The sequence below is a fragment of the Salvelinus fontinalis genome, chromosome 5 (assembly GCF_029448725.1).
Source record: "Salvelinus fontinalis isolate EN_2023a chromosome 5, ASM2944872v1, whole genome shotgun sequence".
Taxonomy (NCBI): domain Eukaryota; kingdom Metazoa; phylum Chordata; class Actinopteri; order Salmoniformes; family Salmonidae; genus Salvelinus; species Salvelinus fontinalis.
Window position 1 is genome coordinate 19,372,854 of NC_074669.1, and position 21,711 is coordinate 19,394,564.

At 41.4% G+C, this 21,711-nt stretch overlaps 1 protein-coding gene across 5 annotated transcripts in view; it reads right to left on the bottom strand.

The window, feature by feature from the left end:
- The window catches only part of LOC129855266 (cytosolic carboxypeptidase 6-like), a 461,876-nt gene that overhangs the window by 223,988 nt on the left and 216,177 nt on the right, over positions 1–21,711 (bottom strand). For 4 of the 5 annotated variants that reach the window (XM_055922731.1, XM_055922729.1, XM_055922728.1 and 1 more), the window contains exon 4: positions 18,787–18,881. The exons of the other annotated variant lie outside the window; for it this stretch is intronic. In XM_055922731.1, coding sequence (XP_055778706.1) covers positions 18,787–18,881 — 95 coding nt within the window. The remainder of the gene's footprint in view (positions 1–18,786; positions 18,882–21,711) is intronic. 5 annotated transcript variants of the gene reach the window in all.

Here is a 21,711-nt window from a genome sequence, read left to right on the forward strand (position 1 = left end):
GTTGCTCTGGATAAGAGCGTCTGCTAAATGACTTAAATGTAATGTAAAACAACTGCTGGGTTGTTTAGATGACCCAACTGCTGGGTTGTTTAGATGACACAACTGCTGGGTTGTTTAGATGACACAACTGCTGGGTTGTTTAGATGACACAACTGTTAGGTTGTTTAGATGACACAACTGTTAGGTTGTTTAGATGACACAACTGCTGGGTTGTTTAGATGACCCAACTGCTGGGTTGTTTAGATGACCCAACTGTTAGGTTGTTTAGATGACCCAACTGCTGGGTTGTTTAGATGACACAACTGCTGGGTTGTTTAGATGACACAACTGCTGGGTTGCAGCCATTGGATCACTTAGTTGGATTGTTTTCTTTAAAAAGAGCCAGTTTGGGTTGTTGATGCTGGGTTACTGATGCTGGGTTATTGAGATATGGCCCAGTTGGGGGGTTAATGCTCCCGCCAAATCCAGAAGATCAAGGTGATCCGGCAAGCTCGTCAATGAGATTGTTGCAGCCGTGTAGAATTACTTTTCGACGGACAAATGGGCAAGGCGTTGTGTCTGACCAAAAAAAGATGTGTAAAAAGCTAGCTAGCTAACATAACTAATTATCCATTCAGGTTAAATAGACCAAGTTATCATAATTACATATTATCTCAATCATTGACAATTGTAGATAGTCCCTGTCTCTGAATTAATTTAACATGGTTGTAGCTAGTTGGCAAGCTTATAACCCACCACCAGTGTACTGAATGCAGGTAGCTACATATTGAAATGAAAGCAGTGTCTCAAATGTTCTTCCAAGTTTATCCATTTTGGCTGTCCCCTAGAAGCGTGTTATGTCTTTGTCCCCCAGATACTAAAGACGACATGATCCTGAAAGTGTTTTTCCTACCACAAGTTTGACGAGTTGGAAAAAAGACTGCCCGCCCAAGAGACGCACAAATATCATACCCCCCAAAAATGCTAACCTCCCATGGGATTGTAATGGTGAGAGGTTAGCATGTCTTGGGGGATGATATTTGTGCAGCTGTAACTTTCTCACTCATCATTATTAACAATTTATTCAGGATTATCCTAATCATGGTAGCATCCACAATAATGTAGAAGTGTTTAGAAACATATTATATTCTTATTTACAATAAAAGTGACTCCAAAATAACAAGACATTATTTACCATTAATTTCTAATGGGCATAAAATCATCTGAAACACAACTAAAACAAACAGCAAATGCATCCAACAAATCTGTAGAGTCACAACCTTGATGTAGTCATTGCGTGCTATGAATATGGGACCAAATACTTTAAAACACATATAAGTGAATTTGTCCCAATACTTTTGCTCCTGTTAAATGGGGGCACTATGTACAAAAGAGTGCTGTAATTTCCAAACAGTTCACCCAATATTCACTTTAAACTCATAGTCATTGTTGATTTCAAATCCAAACTTTTATGGAGCCAAAAGAAGAAAAAATGCTTCACTGTCCCAATAATTAAGGAGGGCACTGTATATCATTAATTTAAAGTCCAACAACAGATGTAGCAATTAAGTATTATAGCCTTAAAAGGTCCAGACATTTAAGATCGACTGTGTGTCGACTGTGTCTGTGCTTTGATAAAGACAAAGGTTGGTGTGGGCCAGTACTGATCGGAAGGCAGGATGTTTGAGACGGATGGGCAGGGAAGAGGAGAGACACAGAGGAGAGGAGATACCTGAGACGCTGTCTGTCACCCCCCCCCCCCCCCCCCCCCCCCCCCACCACTGAGGCCAGCCTCCCTTAATGAGTCCAGAGAGCGACAGGACCTGCTGTGATTGACAGAGCAATTACTGCTAACATAGACCCTGATGGAGCTGGAGACATTTCAAAATAGAATTTCACTATTTTGTTGCATCAGACGCTTACAGGACGGATTTTGTACAAAAGCAAAATCCCTGACCGACTGAAAACAGAGCACCGCTGCTTGCGGAGAACTTCTGTGTTTGTGTTTTTCTCCTATGACAGAAAAACATGTAGGCTACCCTGTTCAAGGTTGACTTCCTCTAACTTTTGTCACTGTTTTGTTATACTTTTCCTTTTTCCGACTCTTAATTTGTTTGCTCAGTTAGAGGGCTGTCTATTTTTACTTGAAAGCCTGTTAGCTGCTGAGTTTTGAAAAACTGAATTGCTAATTACAGCTCACAGAATTCTGGAGTCGAAAAGAATTATCTGTAAATCATATAAGTTTGAATGCAAAACACAAAACCCTGTCTAAAAGTAATTTCGGTATTGAGGCGGATCTATGCTGCTTTTTCACTTACTTCAACTTAGAGGTCTGCGCGGGACTAATTTCATATCAGTCCCGGTGGGAGGTTGCAGCTTTTCACACCGCAACTGCCCGCCACCCACTCTCGCCACCAGCTCCCGCTGGCTTTCTGTCCAACTCCCACCATCAAGAACTGGTCCCAAACCGCAGTCCAGCAATGTTATTTTAGGCATATGACGCAGCTTGCCAGCTATGGTCCCAGCAATTTTGCACCCTATAGGCAATATCAAAATGCACACTACATTTTGTATCGCACCTCGTGTATTATACTATTTTAACTGAGCCTTTTCCTTTTCAATGATGATCACATTTATTGATTGCACCTCGACTCAAGTTGGTTGACCGCCCTCCACTTCTTTCCATGATCAATATTTATTCACATACACTGTAGTAAACTATAGCCTAATAATATATAAGTTAATTTCCTTGGAAAGATTACTGCCAAGTGATTCTCCGCCCATGCATAGGCAGCCTACTCTATTTCATTGGGACCCCACATACACTGAGTATACCAAACATTAGGAAAAACTTCCTAATATTGAGTTGCACCCCCTTTTTCCCTCAGAACAGCTTCAATTCATCAGGTGTTCCACAGGGATTTTGGCCCATGTTAACTCCAATACTTCCCTTTGTGTCAAGTTGGCTGGATGTCCTTTTGGTGGTGAACCATTCTTGATACACACGGGAAACTGTTGAGAGAAAAGTTCTGGACACAAACCGGTGTGCCTGGCACCTACTACCATACCCCATTCAAAGGCACTTAAACATTTTGTCTTGCCCATTCACCCGCTGAATGGTACGCATACACAATCCATGTCTCAATTGCCTCAATGGAAAGAGCAGGTGTCTCAATGGAATGTAAACTCGGTGCATAGGCACATTTCTTCTGCATGCCCAACTAGGAGAGGAGAGGTAGGCTACTAAACTTGAAGCAGCGAATGCATACAAAGCAGAAAGACGACTGTATCCAAATAATCAGCAGAACAAAATAATATTTTCATCCCAAAGTTGTCTGTCTGACCGCTCCTGCCTGCAACTAGAAAAATGGCGACCACGGGCAATGATCTCTGTCTGGACCCGCAGGTCCATGGGCATTACATAAAGAGAGATGTTTGTTGACAGCAATGCTCTCCTTCTCTTCCCCTCAACCTGGAAGTTCCCAACAGCATATGTGGGTTGAGCCACAAAGAATGCTTAGTAAATCTTCGCTCAATCAGAATAACAAATAAGTGAACACAGGGGGGGCCAGTTGAACATAGCATTATTAAGAAGGTCAACACCTTGGAAAGAAAAGCAGAGGAAAGTACAGTACTGTACCAGTCAAAAGTTTGGACACACCTACTCATTCAAGAGTTTTTCTTTATTTAGTTTTTCTTTGTAGAAAAATAGTGAAGACAAAGCAAATATGAAATAAAACATATGGATGTCACGCCCTGACCATAGTAAGCTGTTTTTTCTCTGTGTTGGTTGGGGCGTGATAGTGTCTAGGGTGGGTCATCTAGGGTTTTTTGTATGTCTATGTTGGCCTGATATGGTTCCCAATCAGAGACAGCTGTTTATCGTTGTCTCTGATTGGGGATCATATTTAGGTAGCCATTTCCCTTTTGTGTTTGTGGGATCTTGTCTATGTTTAGTTCCCTGTCTGCACTATTTGTATAGCTTCATGTTTTGTTCGTTGATTTTGTTGTTTTTGTTCAGTGTATCATTCATTATTACGCATACCACACTGCGCCTTGGTCTCACTCATACAACGATCGTGACAATGGAATCATGTAGTAACCAAAAAAGTGTTAAACAAGTCAAAATACAGTTGAAGTCGGATGTTTACATACACCTTAGCCAAATACATTAAACTCAGTTTTTCACAATTCCTGACATTCAAACAAAGTAAAAATCCCCTGTCTTACGTCAGTTAGGATCACCACTTTATTTTAAGAGTGTGACATGTCAGAATAATAGTAGAAATAATTATTTATTTCAGCTTTTATTTCTTTATTCACATTCCCAGTGGGTCAGAAGTTTACATACACTCAATTAGTATTTGGTAGCATTGCCTTTAAATTGTTTAACTTGGGTCAAACATTTCGGGTAGCCTTCCACAAGCTTCCCACAATAAGTTAGGTGAATTTTGGCACATTCCTCCTGACAGAGCTGGTGTAATTGAGTCAGGTTTGTAGGCCTCCTTGCTCGCACATGCGTTTTCAGTTCTGCACACACATTTTCTATGGAATTGAGGTCAGGGCGTTGTGATGGCCACTCAAATACCTTGACTTTGTTGTCCTTTGGAAGTATGCTTGGGGTCATTGTCCATTTGGAAGACCCATTTGCGACCAAGTTTTAACTAACTGACTGATGTCTTGAGATGATGCTTCAATATATAGACATCATTTCCTACCTCATGATGCCATCTATTTTGTGAAGTGCACCAGTCCCTCCTGCAGCAAAGCACCCCCACAACATGATGCTGCCACCCCCGTGCTTCAAGGTTGGGATGGTGATCTTAGGCTCCCCCTTTTCCTCCAAACATAACGATAGTCATTATGGGCAAACAGTTCTATTTTTGTTTCATCAGACCAGAGGGCATTTCTCCAAAAAGTACAATCTTTGTCCCCATGTGCAGTTGCAAACCGTAGTCTGGCTTTTTTATGGCGGTTTTGGAGCAGTGGCTTCTTCCTTGCTGAGCGGCCTTTCAAGTTATCCTGTCTGGCTCCGGCGTTCCGCTAGCGGAACTCCTCCCACATTCCAAGATATAAAAGATATTTTTTAGAAATATTTAACTTTCACACATTAACAAGACATTTGTGGAGTGGTTGAAAAACAAGTTTTAATGACTTCAACCTAAGTGTATGTAAACTTCCGACTTCAACTGTATATTTGAGATTTTAGATTCTTCAAAGCAGCCACCCTTTGTCTTGACAGCTTTGCACACTCTTGGCATTCTCTCAACCAACATCATGAGGTAGTCACCTGGAATGCATTTCAATTAACAGGTGTGCCTTGTTAAAAGTTAATTTGTGGAATTTCTTAATGCGTTTAAGCCAATCAGTTGTGTTGTGACTAGGTAGGGGTGGTATACAGAAGATAGCTGAATCCAGAGGCGGGGGTGGATGGGTGCATCTGCCAGACATGCTGAGGCACAGGGCTGAAGTGGGAAACAGGGTTATGTGATCAAGTGTGCCCATTCAACAGGAGCATTGGCATCTGTCATTAGGCGATCAAGGGCAGCCATCGAAACGCCAGGCATCTTCCACAGGAAACTGTCAACATCAGCCAACCCCTGGTCACAGGCTAATGGGGAAAAAATGAGAACGAGATGCCATAGAGCAACAATAAACTACATCGTATCTCACAGCCAGATTCACACTTTTTACACTTCATGTTACCTAAGGGCTGTTCAGATTAGTTGAGATACACTTTATCTCTGTGCTGTGTCCAAATGTTTTTGATCTTGACCTGCTGGGAGAAACTATGCCAAATCCTTTGAAATCAAAAAATATAACTTACTGTGTTGTAAAAAACAACATTATTTTCTACATTGTTCTGAGAGAAAAAGTGGATACCTGTAAATATGTTCTACAAGATGTGTTAAGGGATACAAAGAGTTGTTCATTGGGGACTGCTTTTGGCTATTGATGTCAGTGTTAGAATGTTGCCAAGAAGTCAAGCCCTTCCTAACTGTATTTTCAAAGACTGGGCCTGTTTGTGGCTATATGCAGAATTGCAATGACCCTGTGCCATTTATGAAAGGGAATTATCCAACTGAGAACAATTCTGCCTACATTATGTCACACTGCCCCTCATTTTTTGACATTTCAATTGTTTTGTCAATTAGCAGACACTCTTATCCAGAGAAACTTACAGGAGCATTTAGGGTTAAGTGCCTTGCTCAAGGGAACACTGGCAGATTTTTAACCTAGTCGGCATGGGGATTCAAACCAGCGGCCTTTCGGTTACTGGCCCAGCGCTCTTAACCGCTAGGCTACCTGCCGCACATCAAAGGACTGCATGGGGAGGCCTAATCAAACAGAGGCTTGCCACATATAATGCCTACACCCACTACCACAACCCAGCCCAAAACATATGCATGGTGGAGGGGTCAAGGCTGGGAAAAGGGAAAGACAGTGTTTAATATTCTACTGAACCTGTATTGTTTCTGGAGGATCCCTGACTGAATAGCAAGGGTTTTCTATGCAATTACAGAGGTGTGACAAACATCCAGAGGGCCCTGCTTTACACACTTAAATGCTGTGTGTGAGCAAGAAGGTGTCCTTTATTAAAGTTTGTGTGAAACTGAGTGAACTGTGGTCAAGATACAGCAGGCTACCGGCATTACACAAATATTCACCAGGCTACTGACATTACACATCTGGCTAAAAGATTACTGTAGCTCTGCTGGAGTCACTTTGATAGATAACTTTGACGCCTTCTGGAAACAGAATGACGGTGTCACGGCTGTCTTCTTCCTCCTCGTCTGAGGAGGAAAAGTTTGAAGGATCGGAAGACCAATATGCAGCGTGGTATGTGTTCATCTTGTTTTTAATAGAAAGAGAACACTTTGCGAAACTAATACAAAAACAATAAACGACGACCGTGAAACTAAAGAACAAATAGTGCTGACACTAAACACTACACATAGACAATCACCCACAACCCACAATACAAAACAGGCTACCTAAATATGGTTCCCAATCAGAGACAACACAAAACACCTGTCTCTGAATGAGAACCATATCAGGCCAAATACATAGAAATAGACAAACCAGACATACAACATAGAATGCCCACTCAGATCACACCCTGACCAAACAAAACATACAAAGCAAACTATGGTCAGGGCGTGACAGACGGAGTCCATCCAAATCATCTTGGCTCCTGGACTCTATCCACGCTTTTCAAGGCTGCAATGAAACAATGACTTATCAAAGACCCAAGACCAGCTCAGCTAATCCCTACCATTGTGACAATGAGTCATCATAATGCTGCATCAAATGTACATTATCCTAGGGGCATTGGCAGACACAATGTAAGTAACTCAATTTATGTCCCCCTAATTTCCCTGAAAACCTCTATTGATCCTACAGCTATTGTATGCAGTAATCACAGTAATCATGAGCCTATGAATGAGAGTTACACTGTTAGCACTGAGGCGGTGTGCCCTAGTAGGAAGACCACTGTGTGCAGCTCACCCTGCACTATCAGCTCCAATATAAATAACATGAGCAAGTCTAATTCTGATAAGCTTCAAATTAAAGCATTAACACTCACACCCTGATCAGTTTCACCTGTCCTCGTTATTGTCTCAACCCCCTCCAGGTGACGCTTGTTTTCCCCAGTGTATTTATCCATGTGTTTCCTGTCTCTCTATGCCAGTTCCTCCTGTATGTTTCCAAGTCAACCAGCGGTTTCCCCGTTCTCCTGCTTTTTGCATTCTCCTTTTTCTAGTCCTCTCGGTTTTGACCCTTGCCTGTTTCTGGACTTTGTACCCGCCTGCCTGACCATTCTGCCTGCCTTGACCAAAAGCCTGTCTGCCACTCTGTACCTCCTGGACTCTGATCTGGTTTTGAACTTTTTGGCTGTCCACGACCATTCTCTTGCCTACTCCTTTTGGATTAATAAACATTGTAAGACTCCAACCATCTGCCTCCTGTGTCTGCATTTGGGTCTCGCCTTGTGTCTTGATAAAAAACAATCAAGCAACCCAAAAAAAGTGCTAAAAATAACCCATATTAACATATGCAGCCTGAGAAACAAGGTCCATGAAGTCAATAACTTGCTTGTAACAGATGACATTCATATTCTGAAACTCACTTAGATAATACAGTTGTAGAAATACATGGTTATAACATCTACCAAAAAGACAGAAATGCCAACAGAACCACATTCCTGTAAAGCTTAGAGACGATCTCATGTTAAATACTGTTGAAGTAATATGGCTACAGGTTCACCTGCCTCACCTAAAGCCCATTCTTGTGGGAAGCTGCTATAGACCACCAAGTGCTAAAAGACAGTATCTGGATAATATGTCTGAAATGCTTGATAATGTATGTGATATCAACAGAGAAGTATATTTTCTGGGTATTTTAAATATTGACTGGCTTTCATCAAGCTGCCCACTCAAGAAAAAACGTCAAACTGTTACCAGTGCCTGCAACCTGGTTCAGGTTGTCAGTAAACCTACTAGGGTAGTTACAAATAGCACAGCAATGAAATCAACATGTTTTGATCACATCTTTACTAATGCTACAGAAAGTTGCTTTAAAGTAGTATCCAAATCCATTGGATGTAGTAATCACAATATAGTCGCCATATCTAGGAAAACTAGAAAAAAGGTTTTGTAATGATTCATATGTTGACGATGTAAAGAATATTTGCTGGTCTATGGTGTGTAATGAAGAGCAACCAGAAACTGCACTTGACACATTTATGAAATTGCTTATTCCAGTTACTAATAAGCATGCACCCATTAAGAAAATGACTGTAAAAACTGTTAAATCCCCTTGGATTGATGAGGAATTGAAAAATTGTATGGTGGAGAGGGATAAGGCAAAAGGTTTGGCAGCCCAGCTGATTGGTAATTGTACTGCAAATTAAGAAATCATGTGACTAAACTAAATACAAATAAACTATACTATGAAACAAAAATAAATGATACAAAGAATGCCAGTAAAAAGCTTTGGAGCACCTTAAATGCCATTTTGGGAAAAAAGGAAAACTCGGCTCCATCATTCACTGAATCAGATGGCTCATTCATCACAAAACCTACTGATATTGCCAACTACTTTAATTACTTTTTGATTGGCAAGACAAGCAAATTTAAGTATGACATGCCAGCAACAAACGCTGACACTATACATTCAAGTATATCTGACCAAATTAGACAAATTGTACTTTTGAATTCCGTAAAGTCAGTGTGGAAGAGGTGATGTGGCAAGATATTGCCACATCTTCAATTTAAGCCTACTAGAAAGTGTGTGCCCTCAGGCCTGGAGGGAAGCTAAAGTAATTCCGCTACCCAAGAGTAGTAAAGCCCCCTTTACTGGCTCAAATAGCCGACCAATCAGCCTGTTACCAACAACTAGTACATTTCTGGAAGAAATGGTGTTTGACCAGATACAATGCTATTTCCCAGTAAACAAATTGACAACAGACTTTCAGCACGCTTATAGGGAAGGACACTCAACAAGCATAGCACTTACAGAAATGACTGATGATTGGCTGAGAGAAATCGATGATAATATTATTGTGGGGCTGTCTTGTTAGACTTCAGTGCAGCTTTTGACATTATCAATCATAGTCTGCTGCTGGAAAAACGTAACATAACATATGTGTTATGGCTTTACACCCCCTGCTATAATGTGGAGTATGTGTTCAGTCACGTATACTCCCTCTCCAGCCTCTAGGTCATCAGGCTGCTGATTATCCCGCACACCTGCCACCATCGTCTCGCGCACCTGCGCCTCCTGACACTCACCTGGACTTCATCACCTTGATCATCTTTCCTATATCTGTCACTCCCCTTGGTTCTTTCCTCAGGTGTTATTGACTCTGTTTTCATGTCGGACCTTTGTTTGTGTTTTGTGTTCATTGTTTCTTTTATTTATTAAAACACTCACTCCCTGAACTTGCTTTCCGACTCTCAGCGCACTCGTTACATTGTCTAACAGAACACAGAGGGTGTTCTTTAATGGAAGTCTCTCAAACATAATCCAGGTACAATCAGGAATTCCACAGGGTAGCTGTTCAGGCCCTTTACTTTTTTCAATCTTTACTAACATGCCTTTGAGTAAAGCCAGTGTGTCTATGTATGCAGATTACTCAACACTATACATGTCAGCTACTACAGCAACTGAAATGACTGCAACACTTAACAAAGACCTGCAGTTAGTTTCGGAATGGGTAGCAATGAATAAGTTAGTCCTAAATATTTTGGGACAAGTCATTCACTCAACCCTAAACCTCTACATCTCGTAATGAATCATGTGGAAATTGAGCAAGTTGAGGTGACTAAACTGCTTGGAGTAACCCTGGTTTGTAAACTGTCATGGTCAAAACATTGATACAACAGTAGCTAAGATGGGGAGAAGTCTGTCCATAATAAAGCGCTGCTCTGCCTTAACACTATCAACAAGGCAGCTCCTACAGACCCTAGTTTTGTTGCACCTTGACTACTTGCAGTGGGCTCAGAACAGGGCAGCACGGCTGGCCCTTAAAAGTACACAGAGCTAACATTAATGACATGCATGTCAATCGCTCGTGGCTCAAAGTGGAAGAGCGATTGACTTCATCATTACTTATTATTGTAAGAGGTGTTGACAAGCTGAATGTACTGAGCTGTCTGTTTAAACTACCAGCACACAGCTCGGACACCTATGAATATCCCACAAGACATACCACCAGAGGTCTTTTCACAGTCCCCAAGTCCAGAACAGACTATTGGAGGCGCACAGTACTTCCTAGGGCCATGACTACATGAAACTCTATTCCACATCGGGTAACTGATGCAAGTAGTTGAATCAGATTTCAAAAACTGGTAAAAATACACCTTATGGAACAATAGAGACTGTGAAGAGACACACACAAAAGGTACAGACACATGCAAACGCATACATTGTGATAATGTTGTATGGTGGTATTAATCATTTTCTATTGTAGATATGTAGTGGTGTAATGTTATATGATGTACTGTTTTATATGTAATGTAAGTGCTTTAATATGTTGCTGCCTTGGCAGCAGCTAATGAGGATCCCTTATAAATACAAATACAAAGTTGGGAGGCGACTAATAGGCTACAGTAAAATCTGCTGTCACTCTTAATAGTGGGGCCTACAGTATATCAACAAATTAGGTGGTGATACTGTTGATATTTTGAATCGCAAAACTCTTGATTCAAGGTTGAATAAAGTTATTTACGTTGTCCTCAACAGGAGCTATTGGTTACCGTAAGCCTATTGGTTTTAAGCTGTTTGAAACGGCACTAATAGTTTAAAGCTTGTTTAATTGCTACATCCATTTTTGTACTTAAATTATATGCACATTGATTCTTGAAGAATATAACAAATGCATAATGCTTTTAGTTCAACTGTCGTACCCCATCAGAACCCAAAATATAAACTTGTTTTACTCTGATGTTTGTAAACAAACACTATATATATATATATATATATATATATAGCCTCAAAACACGGTTAAAACTATACTTTTGACATCATGGATGGTCAGTCCTTGCATCCATACCTCTGTCTATTAATTTGAGTGGTTCAAATTCTCAAGACCCATCCCACAGCTTTTTACCAAAACAGAGGCGGGGTGTCTGCTTTGTTATTGTTTCAATTAAGGATTGTAGTTATAACTCTGGTCATGTTTTAAGAAATGAAGCTCGTGTCACGGTGTATAATGACAGGAGACAAGCGCAGGAATACGTAATAGTTTTTTTTATTTCTACACCCAAAATAAAATACGTAATGAAAACCACAGGGACGAAGCCCAAAAACAAACACATAAATATATAACACAGGGTAACCCAAACAAAAGAGCGAGATGTAATCCTCTAAATAATACACGGGACGAGACCTGTAATAACAAGTGCACAATAACATGTAGCACAAAAACCGATACAACAGAGCACAGGTACTCACAAGACCAACAGACATGGGACAATAATCGTCAAGGACAATGGGGAACAGGGCACATATATACACATACTAATCAGGGGGAATGGGAACCAGGTGTGCGTAATGAGACAAGCCAGTCCGTGGTTGGTGGTAATAATAATCAATAATGCCTAGAAGGCCGGTGACGTAGACCTCCATAGCTGGTGAACGGAATACCTTGTTTAAACACATCTTTCAGTAAAACTGTAGAAAGGGATCTTCTGTGTTTTTTTAAGACATCTGAAGGAAAGAATAAAACTCTGTGAGCTTACTAAGACCTGTAAGCTCACGAGGAGAGGCGAGAAGGATCGGAGGACCAATGTACAGCGTGGTAAGTTTCCATAATTTAATAACATAAAAACTAGACAAAATACAAAACAACAAACGTACTAACCGTCACAGTCCCGTGTGGCACAAACACTGACACAGAAAACAACCACCCACAAAATCCCAACACAAAACAAGCCACCTATATATGATTCTCAATCAGGGACAACGATTGACAGCTGCCTCTGATTGAGAACCATATTAGGCTGAACACAGAAACAGACAAACTAGACACACAACATAGAATGCCCACCCAGCTCACGTCCTGACCAACACTAAAACAAGCAAAACACATAAGCACTATGGTCAGGACATGACAAGACCGAACATGGCATTGTTTGTTTGGCCACATGTGGTCAAGATGCTTTTAACAGCTCCTCCATTTGCTTTCCATTATGACAAAGCATCTTCTTTTGACAGTCACAGATATGGAATAAATCAAGCAAATTGCAAATAATTTTAACTACCTGATCAATGCAGGATGGGATAAAGAAGAAAAAGAGAACCAGAGAAGAGAGAGAGGGTGACAGACAGGGAGAAAATAGAGAATAGATTGCTTTTGCTGTATTTATCAGTAGAAAAGTCCCTTTTAACCCAAAAGTTGAAGTCTTTATCTCTCCGCAGGAGCAGTTCTTCCTGGGGCCCCTGATTGCGCTACTGGGGGCTAGGTTGTGTTCCCCTGTGAGAGACAGCATTCCGATTAGTGCCCATTGCCAAGTGCAGGGATCCATCGTGAGCCTGAAGGTGCAGTAATTAGAGGAGAAAAAGCACTGGATTTACACTGTGTTACAACAAGCAGGTTATGCCAGGTGATAAATGCTAGCGTTGAGGGAGCTGACATACCTGGAGCACCACGTGAGCTGCTGGTCCCTTCTGACACCCTCCATCAGTATTAGTTGGATCAGAATGGCGGAGAGATGGGGAGATGTCAGCCGATGTAATGTTTAGGAGCCAGTGAGTTAATGTATTGTGAAAGCCCCTCGGTCATTGTTATCCAAATGGGACTTTTTATTAGAAGCCCTCTCACTTCTTGATATATCTACCAAGTGAACTTCACTGTTCTGTAGTTAAGTGGATCAAAGCCAATGTACAGCTCATGCGTGGGTGTTTGGAGTCAGCCTGCTCTCAACAGGTCTGTGGGCTTTTTAAAACTCTGCTCATCCACCCCCGAGCTGCATGATGAAGAGCTTGCAGACAATTGAACTGTCCGACTTCTGATCTCTCTGGTTTCCTTCGAGGAATATGGGTTTTCCCTGGGAGGGGGCAGGCTCAAGCTAGGACATAACTCATCTCTTTGCAGTGTGATTCTCTGATTTTACCATTGCAAAACTATCCACCACCAGCCCAGCTCAATCCACCACTAGCAATAGCAGCAGATAATCACATATTTTCTAAGACCGAGGTACTTATTCTTGGAGCCAAAGCACAGAGACAGAATCTGGCTGAATATTTTAATTCACAGGCAATAAAGGTAAAACACCAGGTAAAAAACCTAGGTGTTATTTTAGATTCTGAACTCTATTTTGAATCACACAATAGAAATGTGACCAAAATAGCTTTGTACCACCTGATGAACGTTGCCAAGGTGCGGCCGTTCCTCTCTCAGGCTGATACAGAGAGACTCATCCATGCTTTTATTACAAGCTGGCTTGACTTCTGTAACACTCCCCTGTCTGGTCTACCCAAGAAAGCCATTGGTCAACTGCAAAACATGCAGAATGCTGCAGCATGGGTACTGACCAAGGCCAGACGTAGAGCACACATTACACTGGTTTTAAGGTCTCTGCACTGGCTGCCTGTGATTTTTAGAATACATTTTAAGATTCTTCTATTGGTTTTTAAATCAATACATGTCAGACATGCTTTTAAGTTATGTACCCAGTAGGTCACTCAGGTCCTCTGGCACTGGTCTTTTAACTATTCCAAAGTCTAGGACCTAAAGGCATGGAGAGGCAGCCTTTAGTTATTATGCCCCCATTCTCTGGAATAGCCTGCCAGACAACCTGAGGGGTGGGCGAAACTGTGGACATAGATATCTTAAACACTTTTTAAGCTTTGCTTTTCCTTACGGTGCTTTTTAGTCGTTCTGTGTATATTGTTGTTCTTTAGTTTTTTTATCCTCTTATGTTTGTTGTGTAGTTAATATTTAAGTTTTTATTTTCATTGTTTTTAATAGTTTCGATGGCTGCCCTTGATCGCCTAATGACAGAGGCTCCTTTTGAATGGGCACACTTGATCACGTAACCCTGTTTCCCACGTCAGCCCTGTGCCTCGGCATGTCTGGCAGATGCACCCAGCCCCACGACACCCTCCCGCCCCCACCTCTGCATCCATCACTCTACAACTATTACCGATGACAGCAATCACATAAACAACCAACGGTTCATATGCAAATTGAACCAGAAACATCAGTTTTGGAATTCTAATGCATCATTCATACAGAGAGTATGTGGTATGTTTTAAAAAAAAAGGTTGCAATGTATTACAATGGCCATCGCAGAGATAGGCCTTCTAGCAGTCCTCAAACATGTATGTGAATGGTATCAATTAGAGTTGGGCGAAATGGACAAAATCCATATGCTTTTTGTCTTTTTTGCAATAACACCTTAGCACGCTCGCACGCACGCACACACACACACACACACGACTGCTGCTAAATACTGCACAATTTAAACACTTGCCCCCAAATCCCCCTCCTTCCCCAAAACGTGTGTCAATATTGGAATATAAATTGTGCCTTTCTGTATTATGCTAAAATGTTTATATTCTTATCTTGTATTATTTATTATTGTTGTTGCATTGTCTAATAGGAACCTGCAAGTAAGCATTTAGTTGGACGGTGTATACAATATGTAGCCCGTACGAATTTATAAAAACTGGAAACTTGAAATGACAATAAATTATTTTGGGTGCTAGAGCCCGGCGATATGGACAAAAAGTTATATTGCGATAAATTGTAAAAAATGTACATTTTCTTCCAGTGCCAAGTAAGACAACTGAGATGGTAGCCTATGATTAACAAATTAAGCTACAGTACTTCATGTAACTGTCACACATGGACATCCTGGACCCAGGCCTCATAGCGGATTTCCAATGCCGACACCCCGGTCAACCAGGTAGGATGCCAGGTGGTGCCCCTAGAGAGGGGGGGTACTGTCACACCCTGATCTGTTTCACCTGTCTTTGTGATTGTCTCCACCCCCCTCCAGGTGTTGCACATCTTCCCCATTATCTCCTGTGTATTTATACCTGTGTTCTCTGTTTGTCTGTTGCCAGTTCATTTTGTTTGTCAAGCCTCCCAGCGTTTTCCCCTTGCTCCTGTCTTTTTCTAGTTCCTGTTTTTGACCATTCTGCCTGCCCTGACCCTGAGCCTGCCTGCCGTTCTGTACCTTGTCACACCACCCTGGATAATTGACCTCTGCCTGCCCTGACCCTGAGCCCACCTTCACCCCAGTCTGAGTTCCTGAGCGCTCTGGAGCAGGTTTTCATCAAGGATCTTTCTATACTTTGTTCCATTCATCTTTCTCTTGATCCTGACTAGTCTCCCAGTCCCTGCCGCTGAAAAACATCCCCACAGCATGATGCTGCCACCACCATGCTTCCCCGTATGGATGGTGCCAGGTTTCCTCCAGATGTGACGCTTGGCATTCAGGCCAAAGAGTTCAATCTTGACTTCATCAGAACAGAGAATCTTGTTTCTCATGGTCTGAGAGTCCTTTAGGTGCCTTTTGGCAAACTCCAAGCGGGCTGTCATGTGCTTTTTACTAAGGAGTGGCTTCCGTCTGGCCACTCTATCATACAATCAAATCAAATGTTATTGGTCACATACACATGGTTAGCAGATGTTAATGCGAGTGTAGCGAAATGCGTGTGCTTCTAGTTCTGACTATGCAGTAAGTAATCTGACAAATTCACAACAACTACCTTATACACACGAATGTAAAGGGATGAATAGAATATGTACAAATATATGGATGAGCGATGGCGTGCAGCATAGGCAAGATGCAGTAGATGGTATAGAATACAGTATATACATATGAGATGAGTAATGTAGGCTATGTAAACATTATTCAAGTGGTGTTATTTAAAATGACTAGTGATACCTTTTATTAGGTCCATTTATTTAAGTGGTTAGAGATTTGAGTCTGTATGTTGGCAGCAGCCTCTCAATGTTAGTGATGGCTGTTTAACAGTCTGATGGCCTTGAGATAGAAGCTGTTTTTCAGTCTTTTGGTCCCAGCTTTGATGCACCTGTACTGACCTCGCCTTCTGGATGATAGCGATGGTGAACAGGTAGTGGCTGGGGTGGTTGTTGTCCTTGATGATCTTTTTTGCCTTCCTGTGACATCGGGTGCTGTAGGTTTCCTGACTGGTGGAGTGCTACAGAGATGGTCGTCCTTCTGGAAGGTTCTCCCATCTCCACGGAGGAACTCTAGAGCTCTGTCAGAGTGACCATCGGGTTCTTTGTCACCTCCCTGACCAAGGCCGTTCTCCCCCGATTGCTCAGTTTGGCCGGGCGGCCAGCTCTAGGAAGAGTCTTGGTGGTTCCAAACTTCTTCCAATTAAGAATGATGGAGGCCACTGTGTTCTCTGGGACCTTCAATGCTACAGACATTTTTTGGTACCCTTCCCCAGATCTGTGCCTCGATACAATCCTGTCTCGGACCACCTACGGACAATTCCTTCAACCTCATGGCTTGTTTTTTGCTCTAACATGCACTGTCAACTGTGGGACCATATATAGAGAGGTGTGTGCCTTTCCAAATCATGTCCAATTAATTGAATATATCACAGGTGGACTCCAATCAAGTTGTAGAACCATCTCAAGGATTTTCAATGGAAACAGGATGCACCTGAGCTCAATTTCGAGTCTCTTAAAAAAGGGTATGCATACTTACGTAAATAAGGTATTTCTGTTTTTATTGTTAATAAATGATAATACATTTCTAAAAACCTGTTTCTGCTTTGTCATTATTGGGTATTGTGTGTAGATTGATGAGGGGGGAAAATGATTGATTAAATAATAAATGTGGAAAAAGTCAAGGGGTCTGAATACCTTCCAAATGCACTGTATATTTATATTCCCGACTCTGACATTGCTCGTCCTGATATTTCTAAATTTCTTTCTTTACATTTTGGGGATTTGTGTGTATTGTTAGGTATTACTGCACTGTTTATTGATCACTGAATTTTACGTGACCAATAAAATTTGATTTGAAGTGGGTTAAAATCTTCCTAGAAGTCATAGAGGATGCACAGGGGCCATGTCAAAATGCTGAATATGGCACTTTATTGAATGTCCCATGTGGTCTATATATTAAAGGGCACTTCATTTAATATAAAAGGCTTATAAAATTCTATATTTGTGTCACGACTTCCGCCGAAGTCGGTCCCTCTCCTTGTTTGGGCGGCGTTCGGCGGTCGACGTCACCGGCCCACTTTTCATTTTCCATTTGTTTTGTCTTTGTCTTTCACACCTGGTTTCAATCCCCCAATTACCTGTTCATTATTTAACCCTCTGTTCCCCCGTGATTGTTTCTATGTAGGAAGGTCCGCTATTGTGGGCTGTTTTTGTATTGCATTTATTGTATGTTCAGTAAATTACGTTTATTTACTCATATCTGCTGTCCTGCTCCTGACTCCTATTCACCAGCTACACACAGACTTCCTTACAATTTGTGCACAATGTCTACAAAAAATAGCATAAGGTCGCAAAAGGCACTCACTTCGTGGAACGATCCACAAATCAATGGATTTTAAAAGAATGATGCAAAACTATAAATGATCACAGATAGAGTAACATGTTGAGTTAGAGATGAATAGGTACATTATGACTAAGCAGGTCTGTGGAAATACTTAATTTAGCTGGTAAAGGGGTCTTACATTTGACACAGAGCAGTGTGACAGAGGACAGTTTTCAGTTACAGGAGAAAATGAAACCTACGTAGGGCCACGTCTACAACAAAGTGTTACGTATGCAGCTGCTCTCGCCTCAGTTCTAATGATCTAATCAACATCCCTGTCACTGTCCCGCAAACAACCAGGCCATCGCTGTCATGGAAACAGAACATCTCTAGCAACATCTTCAACTTCAAACACCCTATTTTTAAGGTCTGGAAAACTAAAGACGTACAGGTTGAACAGATAGTTCCAGAGAAATTAGAGGACAACTAAATAATCCACAAGCAAGTAGTACTTTGGACAAATAGAACATCTACAAATCTACCCTCAACTTCATTGGTATAGACGTGTTGAGTGAGATCAACAGCCCCTTTATGCACCTGTTAGATGACTCTGATTGTGACAGTTTTGCTGGATCTAGCTATCTGTTATGGCCTGAGGTTGACTACATGTAGATTCATCATAATAAACATGCAGTTTTCAGGTTTAAAGTAAAACCTCAGTTAACGTTTGGGTTTAAGCTTTCATCATAAAGATAGGACAGTCCCTTCTATCACATTAAGTTAAGTGTTTTTTGTCTTAGTTTTCTTTAAACTGTGACTGTACCATTTAGGCCGGCTGGTGGACTTCAGCACTAGAGACATGCCATCCCTGTACAGGCTCTTGGTCTTGCTGAAGTTGACAATGTTGAAAATCACCCTCTGAAAGAAAAATGTGATTGGATTCCATTAGATTGGTAGAATTTGTGAACAAGAAAAAAGGGATGATATGAAAGGGTAGAAATATCAGAAATGGAGCACTGAATGAGAAAAGTTCATGATGTCAACACAACACAGTCAATCGTATATAATGACTGATTATTAGGCCTGAATAGAGATAAGAAAGTGTGCTTCAACGCATGATAGCACAACACACTATAAAGTAGAGATGAAAAGACTAGACATATCTGTCAACAGAAAGTGTGGTGAAACGGTGGCCTAGCAGATGATCATGCTGAAACAGACAGGCTACCATGGGGCCAGCTTGGCTTTAAAACATTAATTCATAGCTAGGTGAGGGATATGTCCTACTGTCCCAGGAAATGCACTGGGGTCCCACTCCTCCACCAGGATCCTGATTAGGATCAGGGGAAGAAATATGGAGGGGGAGAGATGAATAAATATATAAATAATGACAATAATATTATCATTGTACAGTAAATGAATCCTATTGATGGACCATATCAAATTACCAACTTAGTCCAGGTGGTGGAAGTGAACTGTGTGCTACTGAAATCCTATTACAACCCCTCTCCTCCTCCCCCTCCCTCCTTGCCATCACAGGAGCAGGGATTGTGGCAGTCTGATTCAGACTTAGGTAAAATGACATTTAACTGATGTTCTGACTGGCAGCAGGCTCCTGTACCGTGGAGATAAGACCATCGCTGCTGGCATTTCAATTAAACTTTACTGCCCTGCACATCTGTTGCCAGCCTACTTTCAGCTTTTCCTCAGGCAAATACATCCTCATTTTCTGACTTATATTGGTCCTCTTTTTTCTTTTTCACCAATTCAGATTGTCTTATTTAGTGGCTGCGTCTCATACCTGTAATCTATTTGTTAAGCTTCTTTAACTCCAAGGTGGAGCTCTATACTCCACCAAGGCAGGCAGGCTGCAACCGCCTCTGTACTTCTGTTAAGACAAGGCAAAGTAGGTGTTTTGGCCACCACATAACGACACCTGGTGGTCTGATTGTAATAGACCAATGACAATTCATCATTGATTTCCATATCCCCTCCTACTATCCCGCCCGGTCAAATTGATGACATGCACGGGAGAGGTAGCTAGGGATTCACGGCCAAAAGCAAGAGAGATTGTGCAGTAGCTGGCTGTAAGGCAACAATTGTTTCTTTGCACTGTCTTCCATCAGAACAATCACTTCGTCTGAGTTGGCAAAAAAAATGATATAAACACCTGAATGAATCATGAATAATGATGAGTAAGAAAGTTAGACACACAAATATCATATAACCTCTCACCATCACAATAATGTGAGGTTAGCATTTTTGGGGGGCTATGATATTGGTAAGTAACTATATTCACAATTCATTCAGGATTATCCGTAATCATGGCAGCATCCACAATAATATTGAAGTGTTTAGAAACAGATTATATATACAGTACCAGTGAAAAGTTTGGACACACATAGTCATTCAAGGGTTTTTCTTTATTTTACTTTTTTCTGCATTGTAGAATAATAGGGAAGACCTCAAAATTATGAAATAACACATTTGGAATCATGTAGTAACCAAAAAAGGGTTAAACAAATCAAAATATATTTGAGATTCTTCAAAGTAGCCACCCTTTGCCTTGATGACAGCTTTGCACACTCTGGCATTCTCTCAAACAGCTTCATGAAGTAGTCACCTGAAATGCATTTCAATTAACAGGTGTGCCTTGTTAAAAGTTAATTTGTGAAATTTCTTTCCTTCTTAATGCGTTTCAGCCAATCAGTTGTGTTGTGACAAGGTAGGGGTGGTATACAGAAGATAGCCCTATTTGGTAAAAGACCAAGTCCATATTATGGTAAGAATAAGCAAAGAGAAATGACAGTCCATCATTACTTATAAGACATGAAGGTCAGTCAATCCCGAAAATTTCAAGAACTTTGAAAGTTTCTTCAAGTGCAGTCGCAAAAACCATCAAACGCTATGATGAAACTGGCTCTCATGAGGACCGTCACAGGAAACAAAGACCCTGAGTTACCTCTGCTGCAGAGGATAAGTTCATTAGAGTTAACTGCACCTCAGATTGCAGCCAAAATACATGCTACACGGAGTTCAAGTAACAGACACATCTCAACATCCACTGTTCAGTGCAGACTGCGTGAATCAGGCCTTCATGGTTGAATTGCTGCAAAGAAACTACTACTAAAGGACACCAATAATAAGAAGAGACTTGCTTGGGCCAAGAAACATGAGCAATGGACATTAAACCAGTGGAAATCTGTCCTTTGGTTCCCACCGTGAAGCATGGAGGAGGAGGTGTGATGGTGTGAGGGTGCTTTGCTGGTGACACTGTCAGTGATTTACTTAGAATTCAAGGCACACTTAACCAGCATGGGTATTCTGCAGCGATATGACATCCCATCTGGTTTGCGCTTAGTGGGACTTTCATTTGTTTTTCAACAGGACAATGACGGAAAACACATCTCCAGACTGTGTAAGGGCTATTTCACCAAGGAGGAGAGTGATGGTGCTGCATCAGATGACCTGGCCTCCACAATCACCCGACCTCAACCCAATTGAGAGGGTTTGGGATGAGTTGGACCGCAGAGTGAAGGAAAAGCAGCCAACAGGTGCTCAGCATATGTGGGAACTCCTTCAAGACTGCTGGAAAAGCATTCCAGGTGAAGCAGGTTGAGAGAATGCCAAGAATGTGCAAACCTGTCATCAAGGAAAAGGGTGGCTACAAAGAAAAAGACATATCTCAGACTGGTCAATAAAAAGTAAAGATTGAGATGGGCAAAAGAAGACAGACACTGGATAGAGG